Here is a 25843-nt window from a genome sequence, read left to right as displayed (position 1 = left end):
CTTTTAATTTGCAATTGGTAGTCACCATCAAATGTTATCCAGTGCAGTTAAATATTTTATTAGATGTTTCATTGGATGCTGTTTATTTTAACAGAACATTCCGCATAATGATGTTAAATGCTTGGGTTGTGTGATATTACATTAATCTGTAATGAAAGTTACATTAATAGAAGTAATTGTGGAGACAGAGCTCTGACAAGCCAACAGGCAAAATACATCCGTTATATTAAAATCAGCAGAGCATTTTATTCAGTGTTGTTAAATACAACAGGGAGATGTTTACTGGGTTTAAATTATATGAGGCCTCATTGAAACCTGGGAAAGTCATTGTGTGTGTGTGTGTGTGTGTGTGTGCTGCTCTTTTGAGCTTTCTATTCATCAAACAATACTGAACAAAAAATGTATCACTATTTTTTGTGGAATCTGTAAGCGACACAACTGTTTTCAACATTGATAAGTGTTTCTTGAGCACCAGTGTACACCAGTGTAACTTCATATATCAGTATATTCATGTGTAAATGTGCAAATAGTTGATACAACCCCCATACATGCTTAGGCTAACATAGGCAATGCCAATTAAAACTTGTTAATGTTAGTGTAGTGATGCATGTCATACTGTTTAAGATTACAAGGCCAAAAACAAAGCCTACAGTAAGAGGGTGTGGTGATTCGTTACATTTACCGTGAATAGATGAGTTTTGCTAAATGACATTCATCTAATTGAGAGAGCTCACTGGTCCCTACATCATCGTTGTTTTTTCTTTACACATGCTCATATACTCACTCACACATATGCAAATACACTGGCTTTGGGAGAGCTTTTGACATATTGAGATGTAGGGCTGTGGGCATTGAGCGTGTGGGTAATGCACTTTCCTGTTGCATTATTTAGTGCGTGGGACCCTAATTGAGTTTTAATGTCAGCGACTGCTCTCCTGTGAGTGTTCGAGTCCACAGTGAAAGTTAAGATCCCGATAGATGATAGCTGGCCGCTCATAAGGTCAGACCTGACAGCGGGTGACCTGCTGTGAACCTCCCTGATGCACATGAACCCACACGCTCTCACGCAACCTCAGAAGTACACCCACACATCTGCACAGAGGTCTGTCCAAATGCCATACTCTTGTCCTGTGAATAGTCTGTTATAAAATAATGATTTAAATAATAATGATTTCAAAATCATTTGAATAATGTTTAAAATAAGATATCAAGTCAGTGAACACTAACAGTCATTTGCTCAATCAATCTGAGAAAAATCAGTAAATAACATTTTTCCATATTTTTTCCGGAAGTTGCCAGTTTAAACATTAGCATACAGACAGGATTTTAAATGATCACAATAGCAGACATGTTGATATCACTTATAATCCATTTTTATGTAGAACAGATGGATATTGCGCACGATTGTATTAGAAATTCTAGTGTCAGTTTTTCTTGAGCCAATCCAGTCCCCTCTTATTGTGCGAAGCATCCCATAATCCTCACTCACCCACATCTTAGATAAAGCAGAGCAATAATTCATTTTTAAAAATCCAAGCACTAGCTAATTAACATTGTGAATTCAAGCAGAAAGGTGATGTTTCGCCAGCGAGTTTAATTGTGTTGCGCTCACTGTAATTTAATGGCTTCAAATGAAACGTGGTTTAACTCTAATAATTGCCAGAATTTGTCTGCCATTCTCAAAGACATGTGCTTTTGTATTTAGTTCTGAGAAAACAAGTTGAGCTTTAACGGAGTTCATTTAATCACTTAATAAGCTTGAATAGCTTTTGCTCCCAAGGCTAATTATGCTGATTATCTTATGTGATGATTGCTTACTGTTCAAATTGTCAAAATGTCTGCATTTGTCTGATTCAAGGGACCTAAACTGTGTCAGACCCCAGGATATAGTTTGAGCACTAAACCCCTTCTGGTGGATGCCATAATTCTATTTTCCATTGAGGACTTTTCTCAAGTCACTGTTTATTCTGACAAAACCATATGTTTGCCAAAGATAAATCACAACATATAATACTTTTCTACTAGACCTCCTTTTTCACATCACACCACAATAGTCTGCTGTACCCAATGTCTACTACATATGGAAACGAAACGCCATCTAACAAATTTAAAGCGTTGATTGAGATTAATTACCAGATGATTTCATTGTACTATATTGTATAAAAACAGAAAATGTACTCCTAATTTTCTGCCAGGACATTATCCAGTACTTTTACGGATATTTCCGTTAACTCTAAAACACAATTCATAATTCAAAAAACAGGTAAAACATCTGTAAAAAAAAAAAACATCCAGGAAAATTCCTTTATATTTATACAGTACATTGTGGACTTTTTTTTTTTTTTTTTTTTTTACAGTTAAGAACATGAGTGCCATAAACTACCTACAGTCTTGTGACCTTGTTCTACAGATTTGTGCTCAGTGAACTGGGAAAGGAAACTTAATGAGCCAAATGAATTTTACCTACAGTCACATGCACACGTAAGCACCCACACACATCTAAATGGAGATCACTGAGGAATAAATGCTACTATAAAAGCATAAAGGCAAACAGAGACAGTGAGAGAGAGGACTTGATAGTGTTTCATTTGAATTTGGTAACCTGAGAACATTTTTTGAAACATCCAATTATGGAATGATGGGTGTTATTATTTGGGTTAATGAAAAGGTTTCAAAGGGTAAAACTAAAAGTTATTAGGATAGAAAGATCAAATTAGTCTCAAAGTCCCTGACTTTATGCTGTACATTTATGACCATAATATTAGTCCATCTTCAAAGGTTTTAGAGCACACACATAAAGAGAGAGAAAACATGCCGATCAGTATTGAATTGAAGTTTCATTCTGTCCTGTTTTCTGTGGACTGTGGTCAAGGACAAATAAAGGTAAAGCAACTGCTATTTTGATTTTTTTTTCTCCACATTCACCAGTAAAGAGCGTTTTAAAATACTGAAACAAGAAAACATAGGTGACACCATTACTTTGTTTTACTTTGTGACCAAATGGCTCAAAGTATTGATTCTGCATAACATTCATGAATGGTGATGAATTCAATATTTTACATACGAAATGAGAAAAGAAACCGTTTTTTTTTTTTATTCTTTCTCTCCCTGCCTTTCCTCCTTCCACATGTTTGTGATTGTCTGTAACTGTGGTTGGTCCCTGGGTCATGTGATCTCTCTCTCTCAGACGTAGTGTGTGGTCTCCTTAAATGCTCAAAACCAGTGATGTGAATTACTGGATTCTGAGAAGGACAAGGACCTGCTTGAGAACTTCCAAGTTTACTCAGAGCTTGTAAAATATTATCTCTCATCTTTATGAAGAATTCATTTTTCAGTATCTGTAAACGATTGGGGGCATAAAACAAAGAAACCATACAACAGCAGTGCTTCTTTAAAATGAGTTCTGCAGGGGTACTGAAATGCTCTCATTCAGTTTTTCCGCTCTGAAAGTGTTACTTCTCTGATACGTTTTGTCCAGAGAGGAATCCGGTGTGCAGGTTTGAAATCAGTCTGGCCTTGCAGTTCTGCCAAGTCACAGATGTTAGGATGCTGTGCTGGAACGCCACACTGACGAACCCGTTTGCAGCCTTTTTAAAATGAAAACCAGATGTAGAATATTCAAACCTGGCAGTACAACAAGGTTGTTGTGGCTTTGACTGTGAGATGTGATATCCACCTGCTTTAGGAAACGCATCTGTATGATTTTTTTATAACAAGCTTTTTAAAATGGTCTATTGAGGTAAAACAGGCCTGAATACGCGGCTGTTTCTCGTCAAATAAAGTGTACCTCAGGAGGAGGGGGTTTATTTTCACTGCGGTATTAGAGGTGAGCTCCTCAATCCCGAGGTAAATTTTGCTTGCCGACAAGTAAAAATAATGTATAAATATTTTCAAGGAAGCTGGCCCCTGGTTGAAAAATAATTGTTGGCTCTCCTTTCCCCCACACCACCGCCAGACATGAAGCACCGGCCCTCTGCTGCCGAACAGACCGACACGATTGTTTATTTTTCCCATGCCTACCACAAATTCTGACATTTCCCCTCTCTGAAAGGATCCATGTGTTCCTAGGCCAAGAAATGGAGAGAGAGGAGGAAGAAAACAGGGGGAGGCCGAGAGGTTGGGCAGGAAAATATCAACAAGTCGTCATTTACATCAGTACAAAAACAAATAAACCGTGAAGAAAAGAGCTGCTAAGGAGTTTGGGCCTTTTTACGAAAAGAATCCATCTCATGTGGTTTAGGCAGCCTGCCAGCGAAATCTAATATGGATTTATATACAAAGAAAGTGCCTAGTTTAACATAATGAATATTCATTCATGCATGTACCCTATAAAACAATTTCACAGCAGTAACTGAAAGCCAACTTTGTTTATAACAAGATGGTGAGGGAGAAATAAAGAGCTAAACTGTTGACCCATCGGGGCCTGGAAATCTCACGCTGGATTAAGTGTTTATACTGTTGGCTAAATGAGGCTGAATTCCAGCCCTGGATCAGTGAGTTCTGTCCCCAGTGATTGTGTCACTGTGGACTCCCACAACACAGATGCCCTCTTTCCAGCAGCACCATCCGTGCTGACTCGGGCTGCGGGCCCAGTGCAGGATCATTTGAGTCCACCCGCTCAATTTGGAGACCCCCTTCTCACTCTGCATGCCTAGTATATATATATTACAGTCATCAATTTGCCAGGTTCCATCAAATTTAGGATAGAATCTATAATTCATAAAAAAACACATTTTCCTTACACCCTGAAAGTGGAGAGCATGTGGTTCAGTTGTATGTGAAATTGAATCTGCATGCACAATCTATATGTTCATATGTTAATAGCTTATGAAATAGAGAGTTTGTATGGTCATGAAAAACCTGGAAAAGTCATGTAATTTTAAAATGGCAATTTCCAGGCCTGGAAAAGTTTTGGAAAAGTCATGGAAATTTGTTTCAAAATATTTATATAGAAAACATGTTTAAGTGATAATATTGGTTAGACAAACTACATTACTACATTACATAATGGTGAATTCAGTGAATACTTAACGTTAGGGGAACGTTAGAAGATAATGTTAGGGGAACATTAGATTATAATGTTAGGGAAACGTTAGAAGATAACATTAGGGGAACGTTACAAGATAACGTTAGGGAAACATTAGAATATAACATTAGGGGAACATTAGAGGATAACGTTAGGGGAACGTTGCAATAACATTGTACAAACCAAAAACTAAGGTTCTTTTATGGTTAAGAAATTGTAATTTCGAGCGCTACGAGGACATGAAAGCTTTTTACAAGTCGAAATCACCTAATTGCGATAATGATCTTAAACAGCCACATAAACTAAAATTAGAGGGTCAGACACCATCTTACTTGTGTGTCAGCATTATTTAAATGTTTATTTTATATTAAACCACAGCTTGTCATTAATTAGTTAAGATATACTGTGATTTGAAATTTGAACAATGGTAGTACATGTAGCCTAAAAGTTAACATTAACCTGTAGATTAATAACTGCTGTAAAATATTGTTCATTATTAGTTTAGAGTTTATATGTTTAGACAAATGTTAAGAAATTGAACGTTATTGTAAAGTGTTGTCATGCAGTCTTCACTTTTACAGTTAATTGAAATGAACTTCATACTCTGTGATCTACTTTTTCGAATGACTCGTTCATCCACGCAACAATGTTATTTTTAAATGTGCAAATTTTTCTATTCTGACAAAATATTTAATTACTTTGAAATTAAAAATAAGTATGTTAATTACTTTACTCAAGGTTAGGTTAGCTTTCACTGTCAGTTGGATAAAGACTTCATTAATAGTTTACACTGACATGGACTTTGTTCAAAATATGAAAACAAAAAGGAGTCATATAGAAACAGATTTCATGGAAAGTACATTTCACTTTAATTATGTAAAATAAAAACAGCTTGTAAGGTTTATTTGGTGACCTTAATAAATCGGCTTAGCGACAGCCTAACAGCTTCATTCACCGCAAATCTGTCCTCCACAATAACATGCGCCACTAATCAAAGATTAATTTAATAACTCTTTAATATTCTCCACAGAGAAGGGGACCTCTGAGTCCACTGCATATATAGGGTCCTTTCACTTCATAAGAGAATACTACAGTGACCTGATTTTGCCGAGTTAGACGCGTTCCTGGGTCAACATATTTTTTTTGATCCAGAAACAACATTAGCCTAACCCCATCCCTACCCATAATTTATCCCTAAAATCAGGGAAATGATAGGTGAATAACACTGATGTAGAAGCACCAAACCCTGATTGTAAGCCTAAACTTGACATACATTGTAAACTTGTCCCTTAAATCTGATTGGTTGATTATAATGTTGTTCAGGATCAACAAAGATGTTGATCCAGGAACATTTTGTACTTGGTGAAATCAGGTTCTGCTACACTAGGGACTGCACATTAAAAATGCCAATCACCTCATGTGTGTTCTGTTCAGTGGTTCCAGTTTTGGCAAACAATTATTCTTCTGTCACTGAGGTGACACTTAAACATTTCTAAAGTGTCATCTTGATTGACTGTGTGCAGTCTCGCAGTATTGTTTCCTGCTATATTTACCTCTCATGTTCATTTTTCTTTTGAATTGTCAGCTTGGATATGTGCTTTATGCTTCAAACATAATTTAGATTGATGTTTTTCATCTAATTTGGGCTTTCCTGTGAATGTCCCACAGTGCTTTGCTGCTCTGTGTGGTCTGTGTCTGGTTTCTGTGCCGTTCTCTCTCACAGCTCTGTCCCCATGTCACTCTGACAGTTAGCGTTGTTGGCTAATTGGTATACTTGGTGGCTTGCCCTATTATGGTTTGCCTCGAAAACCCCAACGTTTTCATGCTTTTCCTTTTCCCTTTTTTAACAAGCCACTTAAAGCAAACCCTTTCAGAGGTGGTTAAAATAAGACTTGTGGTTTGCCTCACTAGACAAATGACTATGGAAAGCAAGCTAGGTCTGCCTGATATTAGCTCAAGGATATTCAATATCCAGCAATCAACACAGAGGACAGCACACAACGGCTCTTGGTCAACACATGCCAGCTAACGGAACAGCCAGGATTGACTCACTCAACAAGAAAATAAACAGAGCGAACCAGAAGTTATAAATGGAGAATTATCTGCTTTTGGTGGTTTCCTGCCCACTAAATAGTCACAGCTGCTTGTGATTGGGGTAAAGATACACAGTGGAGTTCAGAACAGGCAGCCAGTCAGATATCTGTAGCCCAGAGATTAGAAAGAGTTATGGGGTTTGCTCAAAAATTCATTATGATGTGTGATAATACTGCCAAGGTAATATGCTCATACATGCAGAGCCTCTGTCTGGCACTAACAAACACATAATTCATGTACACAGTTATTTGCTATTTTTGCTTCTTTTAAAAAAAAAAAAAAATAATAATAATAAAAAAAAAATTACCTTTTAGTGAGCACTAGATGATGGCAGAGACAGATAAATGAAAAAACTGGGAAAATGAGCATGCACAATTATATTTCCGATATATAAAACTGATTAATAAAAAATCTCTAATATCATTCTGTACTCAGCATGGTACAAATATATTGTGCATTTCAACTTGTGTATTGCATGTAGAGAGCATTTCTCAAACCCTGTTTATTTTGCATTTACATTTACATTATGTGTATGCATTTGCCAGACACTTTTTATCCAAGCATCTTTTAATGCACCTTCAATTCCATGGGAATCAAACCCTCTCTAGTGCAAACACCCACTGTTTAAGCTAAAGGAACTACACTACCGGGGCCTCAGGATGACAAAGCAAGCATTAAAATAGGCTGAAAGAACTAATGTGTGAATGAGTAAAAAAATAATAGTACTAAAAAAATATTTTTAAAAATATTTTCCTTATTATTCAGTAAATCACAAATGACTGGAAAAGTCATGGGCTTTTAAATATTGTTGTGGACAATGGGAGTAAAAAAAAAAAAAAAAACACTGATCTACACTGAATAAGCTTCTCTGCAGTAATTTTCATAACTGTTGTTCCACACTTACACACACCTGTTCTCTTTGTCGCGCTGGCCCACAGCTGTGACAGTTATCCTGACGGAGCCTGAGAATGAAACATTGCACCAATCACTCATGGGATTTGTTCCATTTAACAGGTGAAAGCAGCCTCTGAATGAGAAGACAGGAAACAAGTCCAACAAAAGCTTCAAAACCTGCTTGTGTACTTTCAAAACATCATGCTGGCTGTACAAACACACACTGTGTAATTAGGAAAAACAGAGAGAGGGCAGGAAAGCGATGGGGATATATTTTCTATCACCGCTGAGTCCTAGGCTTTTATATGAGTAGTGAGCTAAGGGCTAAACAAACACAGCCAAACTGAATCTATCAACGTGCACAAACACAGAGCGTCAGGACCAGCAGTGTGGCTTTCTGGAGCAAATCCAGCATATAGTCTACTGGAATGCAAATTACCTGAGTGATACTGATCAAATGGGTCACTCGAAATAATTCAACTCAAATGAATCCATAGAGTAAGCAATAAAATATGCTAACTCATCTCTTTAGCATTTTACAATTGGTGAGGCAGGGCATGATGAAGGCCTATTATAATCAGTTTAATTATAACCGTTGTTGTTTTGAAATGTCATCCACCACATTATGTATCTGTTGTCTCTGAATTCAGTTCCTAAACCCCTCAAATACATGAGAAATTAAAACACCCAGCTGGCAGACACTGAAGAGTCAATCAGTCATATTTATCACAATGCTTCAGTAGATATTTAAGTGGCCAAATGTGTGTGCTGTGTGCTAACACAAACAGGCAGCACAGGGAGATAAGAGGCTATTTAGGCAGTAATTAGCGAGTGTGAGAGTGAAATGGTGCTGCAGACAGCGGCAGCCCTGTGTGATATTTGCCGGTGCTGTGTTTAAAGGCAGCCTGAGCAAACAGTACAGGGAAGGTCAATATTATTACAAGGAGGTCTTGGAACAGTGAGACTATGGAGCAGAGGAAGAACTGACAGCTGTTTCCCTGTTCCCTGATCAAACATGACAGGATGTCAGTTCCTACATGTCATGAATAAGGACTTTGAAGATAAATTAGCACCTATTAAAACTGGAGTAAAGGATATCTTATATTCTAGAGAATTTGTTCAAAAGTGTACGAGATTATTAATGCTAAAATAATTACTAATTATGCAACCTTATTATTTGTCTACAAGATAACAAACACTGTCCTATGCTGCCCCCTGCTGATGGGATTTCTAATTGCAAAGCCTTTGAAGTCAGATTAATCCCGATGTCCTTGAGGAAATTGCCTAGGTTAGTTTATAAATGATCAATATTCTCTGTCAAGGAAAGTTTTTAAATTTTAATTTTGATCATAATTTTTTGGGGGATTTCCTCACCAGCAAACCATTCATACCATTTTGTACTTGAACAAAACAAACACATACAAATACTGCATAAAGATCTCAAGCTGTCATTTCATCAAGCCTCTTTGAATGCGTGAGTGTGAGAACAGCAGTTAAATCTCCACCAACAAGCCGTTCTTAGTGGGGCACTAAAATATACCGTCAAATGTGTTTATGTGTGCTTTTGTCAGCATGTGTGTTTGCGATTCACAATTTATTTAGTCATTTTTCATCTTCTGCCAACAAAGCAGAATGCTGAGCAAACAGCATCAGTCAGAGTGTGTGCACAGTAAACCATGTGACAAAAAGAGTATGTGTGGGGTGGGGTGGTGACGTGAGGCACATACACGCACACATACACACAAAGGGCAGGTAGATTCCCCTTAATCATATGCTACATATTCAAAAGCAGTCTGTCAAATTATACACACATCTCAAATCAAGTACTCAAAGCGTGAATCCAAACTGAGCTCTTAAACCAAATAATAAATATACTAACACATAGCAAACTTTGTAAGCATCTTAGTTGTACATAAAGTTGGACATAGCCTACAAAAAGACAAACAGAATTGTTTAAATTATGAAGGACGTGAATTAAATATTCAGTTACTAAATTCTGCAAAAAGATATGCACTGGTCGCCACCTACTGGTAAGGTAAAATAAAGAACGGCTACTGAAAACATATCAGTGAATAAAAAAAATCGAGTCACTGAGATGAATCTAAATAATCAGCTCAACTGTACAATATGTAACAAAGATATGAAGAATACTTTTTATGCCACTACTGGCAATTATTACAACAATTTAATCACATATTGTGTGTCCTTGTTAGATAGATGCAAGGAGATTTAGGCCTACTCAGATTTTTGCCGTTTGGGTTTTTTGATTAATGTGCCAGTTTAGCAAGACCTTTTTAAGCATTGAAACAAACAAAACTCTGCTTGCCTTGTTACTCTGGCAAATCCTTCTCTAATTTTTCTCAAATTGACTCTGTTATGCTTAGTAGGGAGGTATTACATATGAAAGCCATCACTTAAACACTTGATCCCCTCCCTAACAGCTTATTTAAATCTTGTTTTTCCTCTTTGGCTGTTCTCAGCATTATAAATGCTCGTGTTGTGCCAGTAGCACTGAAAACTACTGATGTAAACCCAGTTCCAAAAAAGCATAACAAAAAAAGCTTAAGATTTTGGTTCTTTATCCATCTTTAACCTTCTTGATCTTAGTGTCGCTTTCGATACTGTCAATCACAACCTTTTAACTGTCTTGAAATTGTCTTTGGTGTTTCTGAGACTGTTTTAACCTGGTTTAGATCTTACATCTGTTTGCCACCAGTTTGTTTTAATGAGTCTGAATTAGCGCTGTCCATACTGGTGTCCCCCAGGGTTCAATTTTAGGCCCCTTACTTTTTAACATTTATATATTTCCTCTTTGGTTGCTTGTAAGATCACCCAGGTTTAATTATCACTTTTGTCATCTATACTCAGATTTATGTCCACTCAGGGGCGATTCCAGGATTTTTTAAATGGGGGGGCACAGGGGGGACCAAGAACCAGTGAGGGGGGGCCCATGGGAAATCAGAAAATTCAACTGGAAAATCTTCTCCTAAAGTAGGCCTAGAACAGTCTTTTTTTTTTTCAATTAATGATTATGCAGTCTTTACTTACATCATTGTTTATTCTTTCAAGCAGATATATTTATTTGTATAAATTAAATATAATTAATCTTTATTAAAGCTATTAAAGAGCAGTGAATGCTTTTCTCTTTTTATTTTGTTGTTTGAACAATATTAAGTGTACTGAAGGCATTAGGTTTATTACGCACTGTCACTTTAAGACCGAGTGTGCAGATCCAATTGCACTGCTAATGCACATCCGATATTCTCACAACTGTACGTTCTGTAAAGACATAACCGACTGTGTTTACGTGAATACTCTCAAAAACGGACATGTTGTGTGTATTTGTCCATTCAGACGCGAAAGAGAGCTCAATTCAATCTTTTGCGCGCAGCGCGCTTAGCTGTCTATGTGCAGGGCTGCACTCTTCGGGTCGCGTTTGTGTGTGTTCGTACAGAAAAACATACCGAATAAAGCTCTCTTTCGCGTCGTCACTCTTATTCAGATCTGTCCATATGTCTGCCCTTCTCTTTCTCCCAGACGTTTACATTTTTGAACGATTTGTGAGACATGCAGCATATCAAGCGCATTCCAACTCGTGTGCCGCTGGGTAGATCAGCACGTTACAATTCAAATGTGCGCATCTACCACAAACGCAAATCAGTTCTGACTGGATCTCTTACCCAATCGTCCCTCCCTAACATTTTCGTCTATTTTTTATAGTTGTCGTCATTTAAAACTGTTTTTGATATAGTTATTGTTGTCTCGTGTTCGTCTGTGAAAAAATGTCGTTGACGAAAATAATGGCGAACATTTTTAGTCAACGAAATTAACAATATAATATACTGTAATTGAGTGTGTATACCATAAACAGTGACATGTCGAGGTGTCTCTCTCCTGACTCCTGTTTGAAAAACGCGGACCAGAGATTCTGCTTTGCGAATCGCAAATCAAGCAGTGATTGACAGCGCTCTGATCCAATGGCGTTGGGCATTGTCATGTTGACAGTAAATCTAGCCCAATGATGTTGGGGGGGCACCAGGGGGGGCCAATCATATTCCAGGGGGGGCCGGTGCCACCCCGTGCCCCCCCTCTAGACACGCCCCTGTGTCCACTCAAAGCCTGGTCAAAATGTGGATGTTTCTTTCCTCTCACACTGCATTTCTGAGATAAAAAAATATTTAAGACCCAACATTTTCTGTATCTTAAGACTCATAAGACTGAGATTATGCTCATTGGCTCTTCTCCTCGTCAGCTTTGCAATGCTGGTTCACTAATATTAAACATGGATGGAGTTATACTTTTGATCCACATGTGCAAAATTTAGACTTCCTTTTCTAATCTCAGAAATATTGCTAGACTACGCCCTATGCTATCCTTTACTGTGGCTGAAAGGCTTATCAATACTTTTGTTTTTTCTAGCATTGACTACTACAACTTAGTTCTTGCAGGGGTCCCTAAAACAACACTTAACAAATTGCTATGTGTGCAAAATTCAGCTACTATTATCCTGGCTGGAGTCAGGACAAATGAGCACATCACTCCAATTTTGAAGTCCTTGCACTGGCCCCTGGTCAGGTTCCATGTTGATTTTAAAATTCTTATGCTTGCATATAAGGCATGGCATAGTCTAGCCCCTCTGTCTCTGTCTGCCCTTTTCATTTTATATACTCCCAAGCGTCATTTGCGGCTGGTCTTTTGTCCCACAGATACGCTTGCAATCTGTAGAGTCAGGCATGCAGAGCAAATGGGTGGAGCTTATGTCTAGCTCTTTAGTATTACGTCTTGATAGACGTCCAGTGAGGAGGAGCATATGTAATTTGGGCCTGATGGGTGGAGCTAGAATATCCAACCACACCCTAATCCTACCCACAACTCTATCCCTCCACTCCATTAGATGTCCAGAGAGGAGGAGCTGGATGCCATTTGTGGCACACACTTCCTTCTAATATTAGAGATGCACAGAATTTATGCATTTTTAAATCTAATCTAAAAACACATTTTTAGGTTACCTTTCACTTGATTGTTTTAAGCTTTTGTATATTCCAGTTTGTTATCTATGCTTTGAATTTTTATCTGTCTGTTCTATGTGTAAAGTGAAAAAAAAAGGCAAATAATGGACTACATTGTGTACTTTAGCCTAGTAAATTTCAGATATATACTGAGAAGGGCTGTTCATTATCAAATGTGTCCCCATTGATAAGCAAATACAATATGACATCATAAACAAATAGGCCTTTGTTAGTTCCAATACAAATGCTTTACTGCCACCACTCCTCCGTCGAACATGTGGGCATTTCGAGCTTTGAGTAGATGTATACAGAAACTTAACCTGACAAGCCTGTCACACTTTCTGTCATATATCTCCCTTATCAACTCAGAACGTGTTTATTGCTGCTTGCAGGCTGTAGAGGGCAGTGCATATAAAATATACTTCTCTTTGCATCACCTTTATAAAAATAGCTATGTCTCAATTAGGAATAAAAACAGGACTAGGCTGATAAGAAATAAATATTTTATTATAAAGAATCCTGGAAACAATAAATAGTTTCGATTTGGCTACACAAGGTGTGACCTCATGCTATGAAAATATGTAATACACCCGCACTATTTTTTGTTGATCTCACGTAAAGCATTATGCAGTTTTACAAAAAAGAAATAAGTATGATAAATCATTGTTGTCCCTGTGGTGGACTTTGGCAGATTTGGCACATTGCTATTTTTTTTTAATTTTTTTTTTCTTACAACAGTGTTAGTTCATTTGTTGAGGTCTGTGATCTGGGTATACGAGTGTGTTTGTCTGTACATCATAAAAGAAATGGGACCAAACACAGCCTCCCATTGACCTAATATACTGCATGTCCAGAGATTACAACCTAAAACTACATCACTGTTTTTTAATGTCTAAAAAAATTAAAATAAAACGCACCCACCTAAATGTTCCTTCTCTCTCATTCCTAAGTCTGATTCATTCTAGTGAAATCGGTTCATTCCAAATGTTCCTCTCTCATATGTATCATAGGAGAGTTTGTTTCATTCTAGTGAATCAGGTCATCCCAACTGATCCTCTCTTTCATATGCAGCTTAGTTGGACGGACAATTCATTTAAATGAACCGATTCACTAAAATTCACCAATTTTAGTCCATGGATTACAGTAGGTTATTGAATCATTTATATACATTTTGAATTTACTCTACATTAACATTTTCAAGTTCGATACTGTAAACCTAATCATGATTGTTCACTTATTCAGTGAGTGTATTTCTATACACTACACCCATGACTTATATTGTCCTGAGATTCAGTGCCTTTTTTGCTCTCCCCTGAGAAGTAGTGTTCATGCAGTTAACACATTCATTACTCTTTCCGGTCTCAGGTTGCATAGCTTTAGTAAACAAACAAACCCCTCTTGAGGATTTTAATAATGTAATATCTAGTAAGAGTGTCCTAGATATCTTTTATAATAACTTTGGTAACTTGTGCAAGACTGCAATGAATCTTTCAGAGACTCCTTGTTTTAAGGAGATTTTTAGTGCTTGCATTTCTTTCCTTCATTCTTTGTTGGGTGTGTATCTGGGTGGCTGTACAGTAGAGGTAGAATATGAAGACATATGATCCCCAGACTGATGCACACACAGACCAGAGCTGCTCCAAATGTGTTGTTAAAGGTAATAGGTGGAGCAGTGACCAGCAGCTGTGACTGTCTAAGCACCATGTCAGTTTCAAGGGCCTTCATCTGGAAGTGTGTTGCAATTATTCCACATATGTGGAAGAGCTGATGGCTGTGGCCTGTAGGGGTCAGAAGAGAGCCATTCACATGAGAAACACTGAATGAAGATATGCTAAAGAAACACCTGTGGACCTGTGTTAAAGAGTCATTTTCTTGAAATAAAGCTGCAATATGTAACTTTTTTGGTTAACAAATAACAAAAATCTGTTATTGAGCAAGTACATACGACATAAGTGTTCAAAACCGTCTCTCTAGCTTACCGATTCACAACGGTGAGCTTATAAAAATGATTTATAATTTAAGCTGTCAGGTCTGATTTCGCAGGAAATGTCAGTTTGAGGTCATTTGCCTTCGCGTGGCTACGTCACATATGTTTTTTTTAATATATATGATTTATTTATTGACTTTTTCACAACAACATAGATAAACACTCAATAAAAAAAAAAACAATAAAAAAAACAAAAAAACAATCAGACATCAAAAATGTAACTGTAAATGTAAAAATAAATAAATGCATAAATTAAAAACATCCGTTTACAGAAGAAAAAAAGACCTGAGTACTAAATGGCATGTGCTGAGGATGCAGTTGTTTCAGATATAAACTTGGCATCTAGATGGCTGCTTTTAATAGAAAGGTCTAAACGATAATCATTGTTGACATCTGGTTAATCCTCTGTTGTCAAAACCAAGAAACTGCTAAACAAAACCAAGGGAAAGCGACAGAGCCCGTGCTAAAATGAGGGTAAATATTGGCATGGTTTTTGACTGGATTGCGACAACCAGGGCTGATCATTCCGACAACTTGCAATTTGATGTTTCAAACAGAGATGGCGATAGAGAAGCAAAAAGTCCATACTGCAGCTTCAAGTATGGTTTCTGAATTTTCTTTGTAAACTTTGAAACTTAAACTTGATAATTTAACATTCACTATAATTCAGACTGTCTGTATTCTAAAAACCATCGGTAATCAACTAGTTCACACCCATAGGGTCTTCTTAAAAGAGATAATGTATGAAATATACACAAATACATAGCACAGATACACGCTGTACAAAATATTTATGTTTTCATCACTTACCTATGTAGTCAAAGCGTCCAGGTGCCAGTCTCTCAGGTAAGTGGGTTGCAAACAGGAAGGCGGTTAGAAATGCAAACAATATATGGGGAACATGAATGGAGTTTGCTTCATTATTAGTGCAACCCTCACCTACACACAGAAACAACTGGAAAGAGGCAACACAAAAATAATTACAGGTCACACCATGAAGTGTATACATATTCACTTTAAAGTTACTATAAATATGTAACATGCATAAACATCACTTGAACTGTAGTATGTTTAAAAACAGGTAGGCAGAATTATGTACTGTGCAGTATGCTGAAACTTACCCTGTAGAAGAGAGGAATGTTGTCAAACAGGTAAGGGTAGGCAAAGGCAAGAATTCGAAACACCTTACTCAGCCTTGGGCTCGGTTTCTCCGAGAATCTGAAAGGTAGGAAGTGAAAGACATATTTTTATGTTCAGTAATGCTAACATCAGTTTCAGTGTCAGAGGTGAGGTGTTATGTAATTGTTAGTAGCAGACAGAAGTGGGTGATTGTTCATGTAAGGGTTAATGCCCGACGAGGTGTCCATTATCAGGTTTTAATGGAAGACGGCGAGGCGTGAATCGAGGCGCGAGGACGGTTGCCTCCGCCGAAGTCCATTAATACCTGACAATGGACAGCTCGAAGGGGATTAACCCGCTTATACCATGGTCACTTGCCAAATAACACATTTTTAAAACATTAGTTTATATTTTAATTAGTTTTACAATCGAAATCTAAAGTTACAAGTTACAAACAATAACTTGGTTTCCTTGGTTACGCCTGACGGTTTATTTAGGTGTACATTATCACTTTTTAACGGACACCCTGCAGCCAACCAGAATCGAGTATTCACGCAGACCATGGTATAAATCAGAATAATACATAACCACATGTGGTGGAAGTGTTTTCCATTGATAATATTATAGAGCATTTGTTTATTGGGTTATGTTACATTATGTTACCTTTCATCGATGTCATGGTTATAGTGTAGGAATGGTAGGCCAAGCCTTAGCAAAAAAAAAGCGGAAATTAAAATATTATTAATCTATGAAGCTGCCATGCTGTATCATGTTTATAACAAGTAACTGTAGCACAGACATATTATGTTGTTATTTAAAATGTAGAAGATTTTCTTTTATGGTGCTATTTGCGTAAGTGTTGGGGAGTTACACTAAAAGGTAGGGTACACCAACTTAACTACAGTAGCACGATTAAGCTATTTTCATAGTAGTTTAACTTTTTCCATTAACAACTTTATCCAACAAGTACCAATGTATGATCAAGCTCTACATTGCTAATATCTGATCTGAGGAAAACACTCATCTAAACGGTCCTCTGTCTCAAGTCGATTCATTTTAGGGAAACAGTCCTCTCTAATATATAGGCTGCATGTGACTATGCATACAGTACTGCATGAAAAATATGTGGAAAGAGTAGTATGTCCAAATTCATATTCATTAAACAGTAAACAAACAGTCCCCGAATGACCTAATACTTCGGGTTGAGATTTTGAACTTTTTTACTATCCCATGAGGCCACAGGAGAGGAGTTGTGAAAAGCAGTGAAGCGATGCAACTGATGCTGGTTGGTCACATGATAATGACAGCGTAGTTACGAAAAGTACCTGCTCAGAGAGTGAACACTATTCCGAACGCAGTCATTGCGCTTGGAAGTGATTCTTTCTAGTGAATCAGTTAGTACAAACGACTCAATTAAATAAACAGATTGACAAAAATGATTCACCAATTATATTTCCTACTAAGTTTTTGAATTATATATGTAAATTGTGTTAGAAAAATTAGTGTGTTTTAGTAGCATTTAGTATACATTTACCCTAAAAGTCACCCTAAATGTGTAATGATTATTAGAGGTTGTTCCACACCTATACGTAACCCGCAATTATGCAAACTGCATTTCTGTATTCACTGTAACTTGTGGCGTGTTTGTTAGCGAGGAGCCTTACCTGGAGTAGCAGGCCATGCTGGTTGAGAGGATGGTGTTTAGTACAGCTACAGGAATGTAGTAGGAATGAAATGTGCTGTTCACCCACGAGTCAGGAAAAACATATGCAGAGTAACTGATGGCTGAACCTGCATCAACATACCATCAGTCACATAAATACATCTCAGTGTGGTGGGGAGGATTTGGTAATGACGTGTGAAAATGTGTTCATTTTTTGCTTTGTTTATTAAGACACATAAATACTACTTATTAGTTAATAATAGTCACAATTTGTCTGTATTGTACTTACTGTATGTACTTTACTTACCTATTGAATTTATTCATAGACATAATATTAAATGAAGATTACTCTGTTCAAAATGATTAGATATGCAAAAAATACAGTATATCAATACCATACCAGTTATTGGCTGATATTAGAGATTTCTAAATTGATCTGTTCATTTGACTGTCTATTCTCATTTTATCATTTAGATCATTTATCATTTTGCCATCATCTAAAGCCCACTTAAATTTTAACTTTAAAAACTAATCATTTAAGTGAGCTTTAGATAATAACTATCTATTTTTCCATACTATTATAACATTGTGATTTAAAATGGTTGATTTTAGTTTCTAGCATTTTAGTTTTTATTTATTTACACAAAACATATTAGATTTCGGACATTTATTAGTTATTGGCCAAATTTTGTAATAATTATCTGTGTTGGGTCAGGTCATTCCTGGAAATAATGTACAGAATTGATGTACTTTGTATATGGTTGTGTAATGTAAATTTGCGTTAATTGTGTCAGAAATCCATTGTGTCTTTTAAATATATGCAGTGCACAACCTTGAAGTTTGAACTTTGTCTTTATGGCAATATTTCCCATAACAAGCCAAGGAACTAATAGTGTTTAAGTGAATGTGTCTGTGTGTTCCTCTCTTACCGAGACTGTACAGGCTGAGTGCTCCATAGTCAAAGAAGTAACAGATATGGCGAGAGCGGGTAGACATGGTACTGAAGGTGTGGGCACAGCTGGAGGCCAGTGGATACACACAGCAGGAGAACAAGAAGACCAGCAGAGGCCATGTGTACTCATTATACCACGCATCCTCCATCAACAACACTGTCATCAACTTCCAAAGAAAATACCTGACGGAGAGATGGGAGAAGGCAGACAATGATGTTGACAGCTCTGCAATGCTGCAACTCACAACAAAAAAGTGGAAATCAACATTCTATGCATGAGATTTCAAATATACATTTTCAGTCCTTTGACTTTTTCCTCTCTTTTCCACAGAAAGACTGGACGGACAATTTCTTGCATGGTTTCCACACCAGATAGCTGATATTGAAACTACAGAATCTATATCTTGGCAAGTGAACAAAAGATTAGGATGACAAAGGCCAGTAAGAAGATTGTATTGAACTATTTAACCTGCCCTGACTTGCTCGCAGAGTTTGTTACTAAGGATGTGTCTGACAGGTGGATGCAGAAACAAACAGTCTTATCAGTTACTATAGGTCTGTAAAGAGCACCGGTAAAGCTTGTTTTAAGCTATACAGTAAAGATAAGAATTAATACAGATGGCACAGACTCCTTACATTCAGTGTTCCCATGAACCCCAGTCAACTTTTGTCTTGCAGTCATTAGAGATTAAAAATGAACAAATATTGATTGCAGTCACAAAGAGGATTTTTTTATGAAAGAAAAAACATTCAAATTGTATTGGTTTGCTATATCCACGTGAACATAACATTCCCTTCATACAAAGAGCATCAGAGCTTTAGCAATGTCAGCCCTGGCTTGATATTACAAGGTGTTGTACTAAATCTAGGTTTTAAATCTCAGGATTCTTAAGTGATGAATTTTACATGTCTGATTTACTCTTGTTTGCTTTAGAGGGATCAGAGAGTTTAATATAACCAAACATTAACACGGAGTCAAGTTACAGATTCCAAGTTTTGTCCTATTGATTTACTGTCAGTTGACTGTGTATTTAACCATTGTGTGGGATCAGAGGATGTGTTAGCTTTGAGATATGGCATACTTTAAATAGACGAGTAATGGCAATGTGTTTTTGCTGTGAACTACATTTACATTTAATAATTTAGCAGATGCTTTTATTCAAAGCAAGAAGATTTGAAGCATTTTATCATGCAGGAATTTGCCAGTACGGAGTAGTTATTTAAAAATAATAATTAAACGATTGTATACGTTTATAAGATGTAGCATTTTTTTAATATAAAAATAATATAATATTCATTATTAAATGTGTTCCATTTATTACATGCCCAAGAAAAAGTTAGCATTTGCATGTCTGTGACTTTTTGCAGAGCATTGTTTAACATGAGGCTGGATTGAGACATTTTATGTAATAACTGAATGAGTGAATAAGGTTTTGAATGATCTCAGTTCTGTTCACAGACCTTGATGGAAGTTGTCTGGAAAATTAAGCAATGCAATGACAACAAGCAGGCATTTATCTAAAATAAAACACTTATAACAGCTTATAACAGACCATTACAGCTAATATAGTAAATTACCACTCCAAAATGTTTACAACAAAGACACATAGACTGACACAGGTTAAAGAATCAAAGGTGGCATAAGCAGCTCTCGACATGTTTACGTCTGGAGAAAGCTCTGGTGAGAATTACGCCAGGAACTCATTAACAGTGATGGTAGACCTTCTCCTGAGAACGACTCGGCTGGGTTAACACTCGGTGAGGGACGTGAGAATCCACTGTGGAGGATCTCAATTCAAACTACTGTAAGTCTCAGCGCACCGCACATGGATACACACCCATACTTTTGCCATGGAACCCAGGGTTGTATCACTGTAGTTGTGTAAGTTTATACTATGTCTGTGAGTTATGAGATAACAAGTTTTATTGTAAAAGCCATACTGAGAAAGTGGCAAATAGAGGACGTTATGCATACATAGAGAGAAAGCAAGCACGAGAGATAACATACCATGTTGGAAGAAAGTGTGTCCAGACATTGAGGGTCTCATTGGTCAGCTGAAAAAGACTCAACACACAGTCTGTGGCCGAACTACGAGGGTGTCGATATCCAGAGATGATACTGTCCTCATGAAATGCCTACCATGGGAAAAGAAAACACAGAAAATCCTCATTTAGTAAGATAAAGACAAACCAGCTCTTTCTACAGGTAAAATATCAAGCCAACAAAATAACGCAAAGCATTAATATGAATATGATGATATGTTTGGCTACAGACCTTCAAACTGTTGCACATCAGGTTGCACAGTAATAAAAGAAAATACAAATCCAGTGATTCTTTCCTTCTGTTTATCTAGGCTACTTAAAGAATACCTTACACTAGTTCAAATCTCACAATATCAGTTTTGTGTTTTGTTAAATGAATGAACTTACTTTGGGCACCTGGTGGACGGTGAAGACACGCCGTAGTCTGATCAAGCTGAACATGTTCCCCAGATGAATGGCCCTCAGATAGAGAGGCAGATACATAGACACACCAGCCGATACAGAGAAAAATGCACATACAGACACTCCTCCACTCCACCTGACCAGAGACTGGCCCGGTTAGCCCTGCCCTTGTCATCACACCTACAGACATCAACACACACACACATACCTGGCACAAACACACACCTGGCACAAACACACACACATACCTGACACACCAGCTAGGCGAGAACGCTCACAAGAACTATTCAGAAGCACATCGTTTTAGAATCCGAGAGTTTAACTCCAAACATGTACACAACAGTCTCGTATAGAAGTACGTTCAAAAGTTTGGGATCAGTAAGATGTTTTGAAAGAAATGTAGTACTTGTATTTAGAACACATTCAGTAAATCAAAAGTTCTAAGAAAAGAATCTATTTTAAATCAACTGTTCATCAAAGAATCCTGAAAAAATATGTCTCACGATTTCCACAAAAATATAAAGCAACACAACGGTTTTCAACATAGACAATAATAAGACGTGTCTAGAGCAGCAAATCAGCATATTAGAATGATTTCTGAAGGATCATGTGACACTGAATACACTGATTACAGGAATAAACTAACATATTAAAATAGTAAACATTATTTTAAATTGTAATAATATTTCTCAATAGATGCAGCATATATAAGATCAATTTAAGGACAAATACAAATATTTAAGAATTATGTCAACAAAAATCCTATTTTCCGCTTTTTCCTTCTTTAGTTCCCCTTTCTCACTTTTGAACTCAAGCTAATCATGCATGATTGGCACAAAATAACAAAGATTTGCATTATTATATTTCAAACAAGGTCACTGGATTGCCCCAGTCTACCTATACATGGAAAACTGAGCTTGTTGTGCTGTTCTGGGACATACCCCACTTGCTCATTCAGGGTGGGGTGTTTTAGGCAGTTTCAGTCAGTGCAAGTGCAGGTGAAGGTGTGTAATGAATGGAGAGTGTGCAATAACTTATATTTACAATGCTAATTGTAACATGCTAAAACAGTCAATGTCAATCTTCTGTCTGTTCTAATCCAATGACAATGCAGAAACGTTATTTCCATTCAAGAACACGAATCTTAAGCAAACTGTAATTATTGGTAAATTATTTTTTACCCCTTACCTTGGCAGAAGTGAATAGTAGGCCTATGTTAGTGTGGTAAACTAAAATGAACTTGGCTTAGAAGGCAAAGGTGGATAAAGAAGAGAGAGAGGGGGAAGAGGGGGTGTGTGTCAGTATCATTAACATCCTATATGTATTTCTATCTTTTGTTGTCTGCTTTTTTATTTGCTCCATCCCTAGAATAACACCACAATTACAGCAGGCAAAGGTGGATAAAGGAGAGAGAGAGAGAGAGAGAGAGAGAGAGAGAGAGAGAGAGAGAGAGAGAGAGAGAGAGAGAGAGAGAGAGAGAGAGAGAGAGAGAGAGAGAGAGAGAGAGAGAGAGAGAGAGAGAGAGAGAGAGAGGGTGGGGGGTATTCTTGCTACCTCCCAAGAATAATAATTACAGCAAATCAAGTGTGATATTTGGATAAATGTGATACATAATATACTATCAACCATATCCTGTCAAACGAGTATGGACGTGGGCATGTTGTGATTTTGGTGTGCAGATTTTGAAATGAAATGATGGTTGACTGTAAAGCAGACATTGCACAATATGTTTAAATATTACAACAGAAGGTGTTTAAATATTACAGTGAAGGTGTGGGTGAAGCAGTTTTAGTGGTTATGCAACAGTTAAACGGCAATGCCAAATGTCACCCCATGATGGCAGCATTTAAAAGGGACAGATATATAAGGGTAAGAGGTAAAAATTATTGCTCCCTGTTCCACCACTGATGTGAGCTATTTTTAAAGCTCCATTAGCCCTCACTCAAAAAATAAAATACATACATATATACATATACATATATACATATATACATATATATATAAACATTTATACATACATATACATATATACATATATAAAAACTCTGATTGAACTTGACTCAATCATGGACAGTGGTTCCACATGATGGAAACCGATGTTATCTCCACTCAAATACTTCATGTGGGATGAACTAAACTGCAGCAAAACTGAATAGTTTAAATGAAGAATGTTGCAATTTAATGTTATAAGACTGTCGGAAGCACTTTACTTACAGTCCGGTTTCACATGAACATATATGTACTTATTGTAGTAATGGCACTAACTGAGTAATAACTGGGTACTAACCCTGAACCTACACCTAAACCTTGACTTATCCCATGTAGTTACTTTACACTACTCAGTACTTTTGTGGGTAATACACTGCAAGTACATTGAAAGTGCATGTACTGTAAAATAAAGTGCAACTAGTCTAGATTGAACCTATCAGGAGTTTATCTTTTAAGAAGAGGGTTGCAAATGAATCGAGATGCAAAAGGCTATTTAAGAAACATATCCGCCATAACTCTGGCACTTGTCCAGTGTTCCTAGATTAGCAGAGAAGGACATTTGCTTTATCACTGCAGCAGCTCTCTCATTACCCCTCTCTCTCTATTCAGCTCAAACACTTTTCTTCTGCTTCATTAAGTGTGTCTGTGTGTTTGTGTGTGTATCGTCTGGAGGGCAAACATGAGATGATGTTTGTGGGAGTAAGCAGGGTTATGTGTGTGTGCGGCCTTGCTTGCTGCATAATTAAACATCAGCAGCAGCGGTGTGAAGGCCAGATGCAGACAGACCGAATCAAACAGTGCTGCAGAGATGGGCATGGCCTATACGACCCCCCAGACTGGCACAATATGCAAGCGTCAACTCCTGCCTCCACATCTGTCTGTCTCGCTCTGCAGCAGGGATATTTTTGTCACCTCGGACACAGTAAGTGTACCAAGGGTAAAATATATTTGAACATCTCAGATGAGAAGAGTCTGAACTCTGCATAAGCTGAGGTATTAGGTCATAAATGGGAAATGACACAAGCGTGTGTGGGAATCTCTTTCAGACACAAAAGCACACATCACTCACAGTGTCCTGTTACAATGGCAAACCAAGCAGACATCGGGGAGGCAGACATGAGTTGAATGTAATGAAACACTCAAGAATAAACTGATATTTGACAGTTCAGTGTTAGTCTGGGAATTGTTTTTCCTGTGCATTGCAGGTTTGGGTGAGCGAGTGTTTCTCTGAACAAGTGGAGTTTTAAAAAGGTACACCACAGGTAAAAAAAAAAACACAAAAAAACTAATAGACAGTCGATTAACCACCACAAAACATTAAGATAATTGTTTTGTATTAGACATTTGAATGCTATTGAAATACTATGGTTAAATAAGCAAATGAGTCTTATGCACTAATGTGCATAACTTTCCAGAAGATGTATACAATTATGAACATTGGATAAAGCCATTTTCTTCTAGGGATCATAGGAATGATACAGCCAGAAAAAAACACCATGTTGTTATTAATAAATGAATCAGGCGAATGATATATGAAAAAGAAATAGAATAGATGAGAATACAACTGGAAAGCCTGGTGTAAGTGCTACTGAAGTGGAGAATTCCAAAACAGCTCATATTGTAATTGAAACCCTATTCAAAAAATAAATATGCCAAAATATATTTGAAATACATTTATTTTATGCTAAGTATACTACAAATATATTTACATATTTATGTAGGCAACTTAATATACAGTGGGGAGAACAAGTGATACACTGCCGATTTTGCAGGTTTTCCCACTTACAAAGCATGTAGAGGTCTGTAATTTTTATCATAGGTACACTTCAACTGTGAGTGATGAAATCTAAAACAAAAATCCAGAAAATCCCATTGTATAATTTTTAAGTAATTAATTTGCATTGTATTGCATGACAAGTATTTGATACATCAGAAAAGCAGAACTTAATATTTGGTACAGAAACCTTTGTTTGCAATTACAGAGATCATACGTTTCCTGTAGTTCTTGACCAGATTTGCACACACTGGGGATTTTGGCCCACTCCTCCATACAGACCTTCTCCAGATCCCTCAGGTTTCGGGGCTGTCGCTGGGCAATACGGACTTTCAGCTCCCTCCAAAGATTTTCTATTGGGTTCAGGTCTGGAGACTGGCTAGGCCACTACAGGACCTTGAGATGCTTCTTACGGAGCCACTCCTTAGTTGCCCTGGCTGTGTGTTTCCAGTCGTTGTCATGCTGGAAGACCCAGCCATGACCCATCTTCAATGCTCTTACTGAGGGAAGGAGGTTGTTGGCCAAGATCTCGCGATACATGGCCCCATCCATCCTCCCCTCAATACGGTGCAGTCGTCCTGTCCCCTTTGCCTAAAAGCATCCCCAAAGAATGATGTTGAATGATATGGAGAACAGGAGGGCTTCTTAAAGAAAAACTAACAGGTCTGTGAGAGCCGGAAAGAGCCGGATGGTTGGTAGGTGATCAAATACTTATGTCATGCAATAAAATGCAAATAAATTTTTTAAAAATCATACAATGTGATTTTCTGGATTTTTGGTTTAGATTCCGTCACTCACAATTGAAGAGTACCTATGATAAAAATGACAGACCTCTACATGCTTTGTAAGTAGGAAAAACTGCAAAATCGGCAGTATATCAAATACTTGTTC

The 25843-nt window shown here is 37.3% G+C and overlaps 1 protein-coding gene across 1 annotated transcript; it reads right to left on the bottom strand.

Annotated features, from left to right (window-relative positions):
• Window positions 1-13512: 13512 nt before the first annotated feature.
• On the bottom strand, window positions 13513-21294 carry paqr5b (progestin and adipoQ receptor family member Vb). Its single transcript, XM_079867954.1, has 7 exons — window positions 21175-21294; window positions 20753-20880; window positions 18722-18927; window positions 17794-17920; window positions 16132-16228; window positions 15821-15965; window positions 13513-14801 (listed from the first exon to the last, which is right to left on the bottom strand). Exons 1-7 carry the CDS (start codon window positions 21268-21270, stop codon window positions 14542-14544), a joined length of 1059 nt encoding a protein of 352 aa, XP_079724080.1. The 5' UTR covers window positions 21271-21294; the 3' UTR covers window positions 13513-14541.
• Between the last annotated feature and the right edge of the window lie 4549 nt (window positions 21295-25843).

Source organism: Squalius cephalus (assembly GCF_949319135.1).
Source record: "Squalius cephalus genome assembly, chromosome: 3".
Lineage (NCBI taxonomy): Eukaryota > Metazoa > Chordata > Actinopteri > Cypriniformes > Leuciscidae > Squalius > Squalius cephalus.
Note: the sequence above shows the minus strand (reverse complement) of the source record. Positions and strands in the feature narration are given on the sequence as shown.

Coding starts and splice junctions, on each gene's coding strand:
- paqr5b (XM_079867954.1), bottom strand. CDS start 21,270: ATGTATCTGCCTCTCTATCTGAGGGCCATTCATCTGGGGAACATGTTC. Junction 17,921..18,721: donor ACTCAGCCTGTACAGTCTCG/GTAAGAGAGGAA, acceptor ATGTTGATGCAG/GTTCAGCCATCAGTTACTCT. Junction 16,229..17,793: donor AGCATGGCCTGCTACTCCAG/GTAAGGCTCCTC, acceptor CCTACCTTTCAG/ATTCTCGGAGAAACCGAGCC.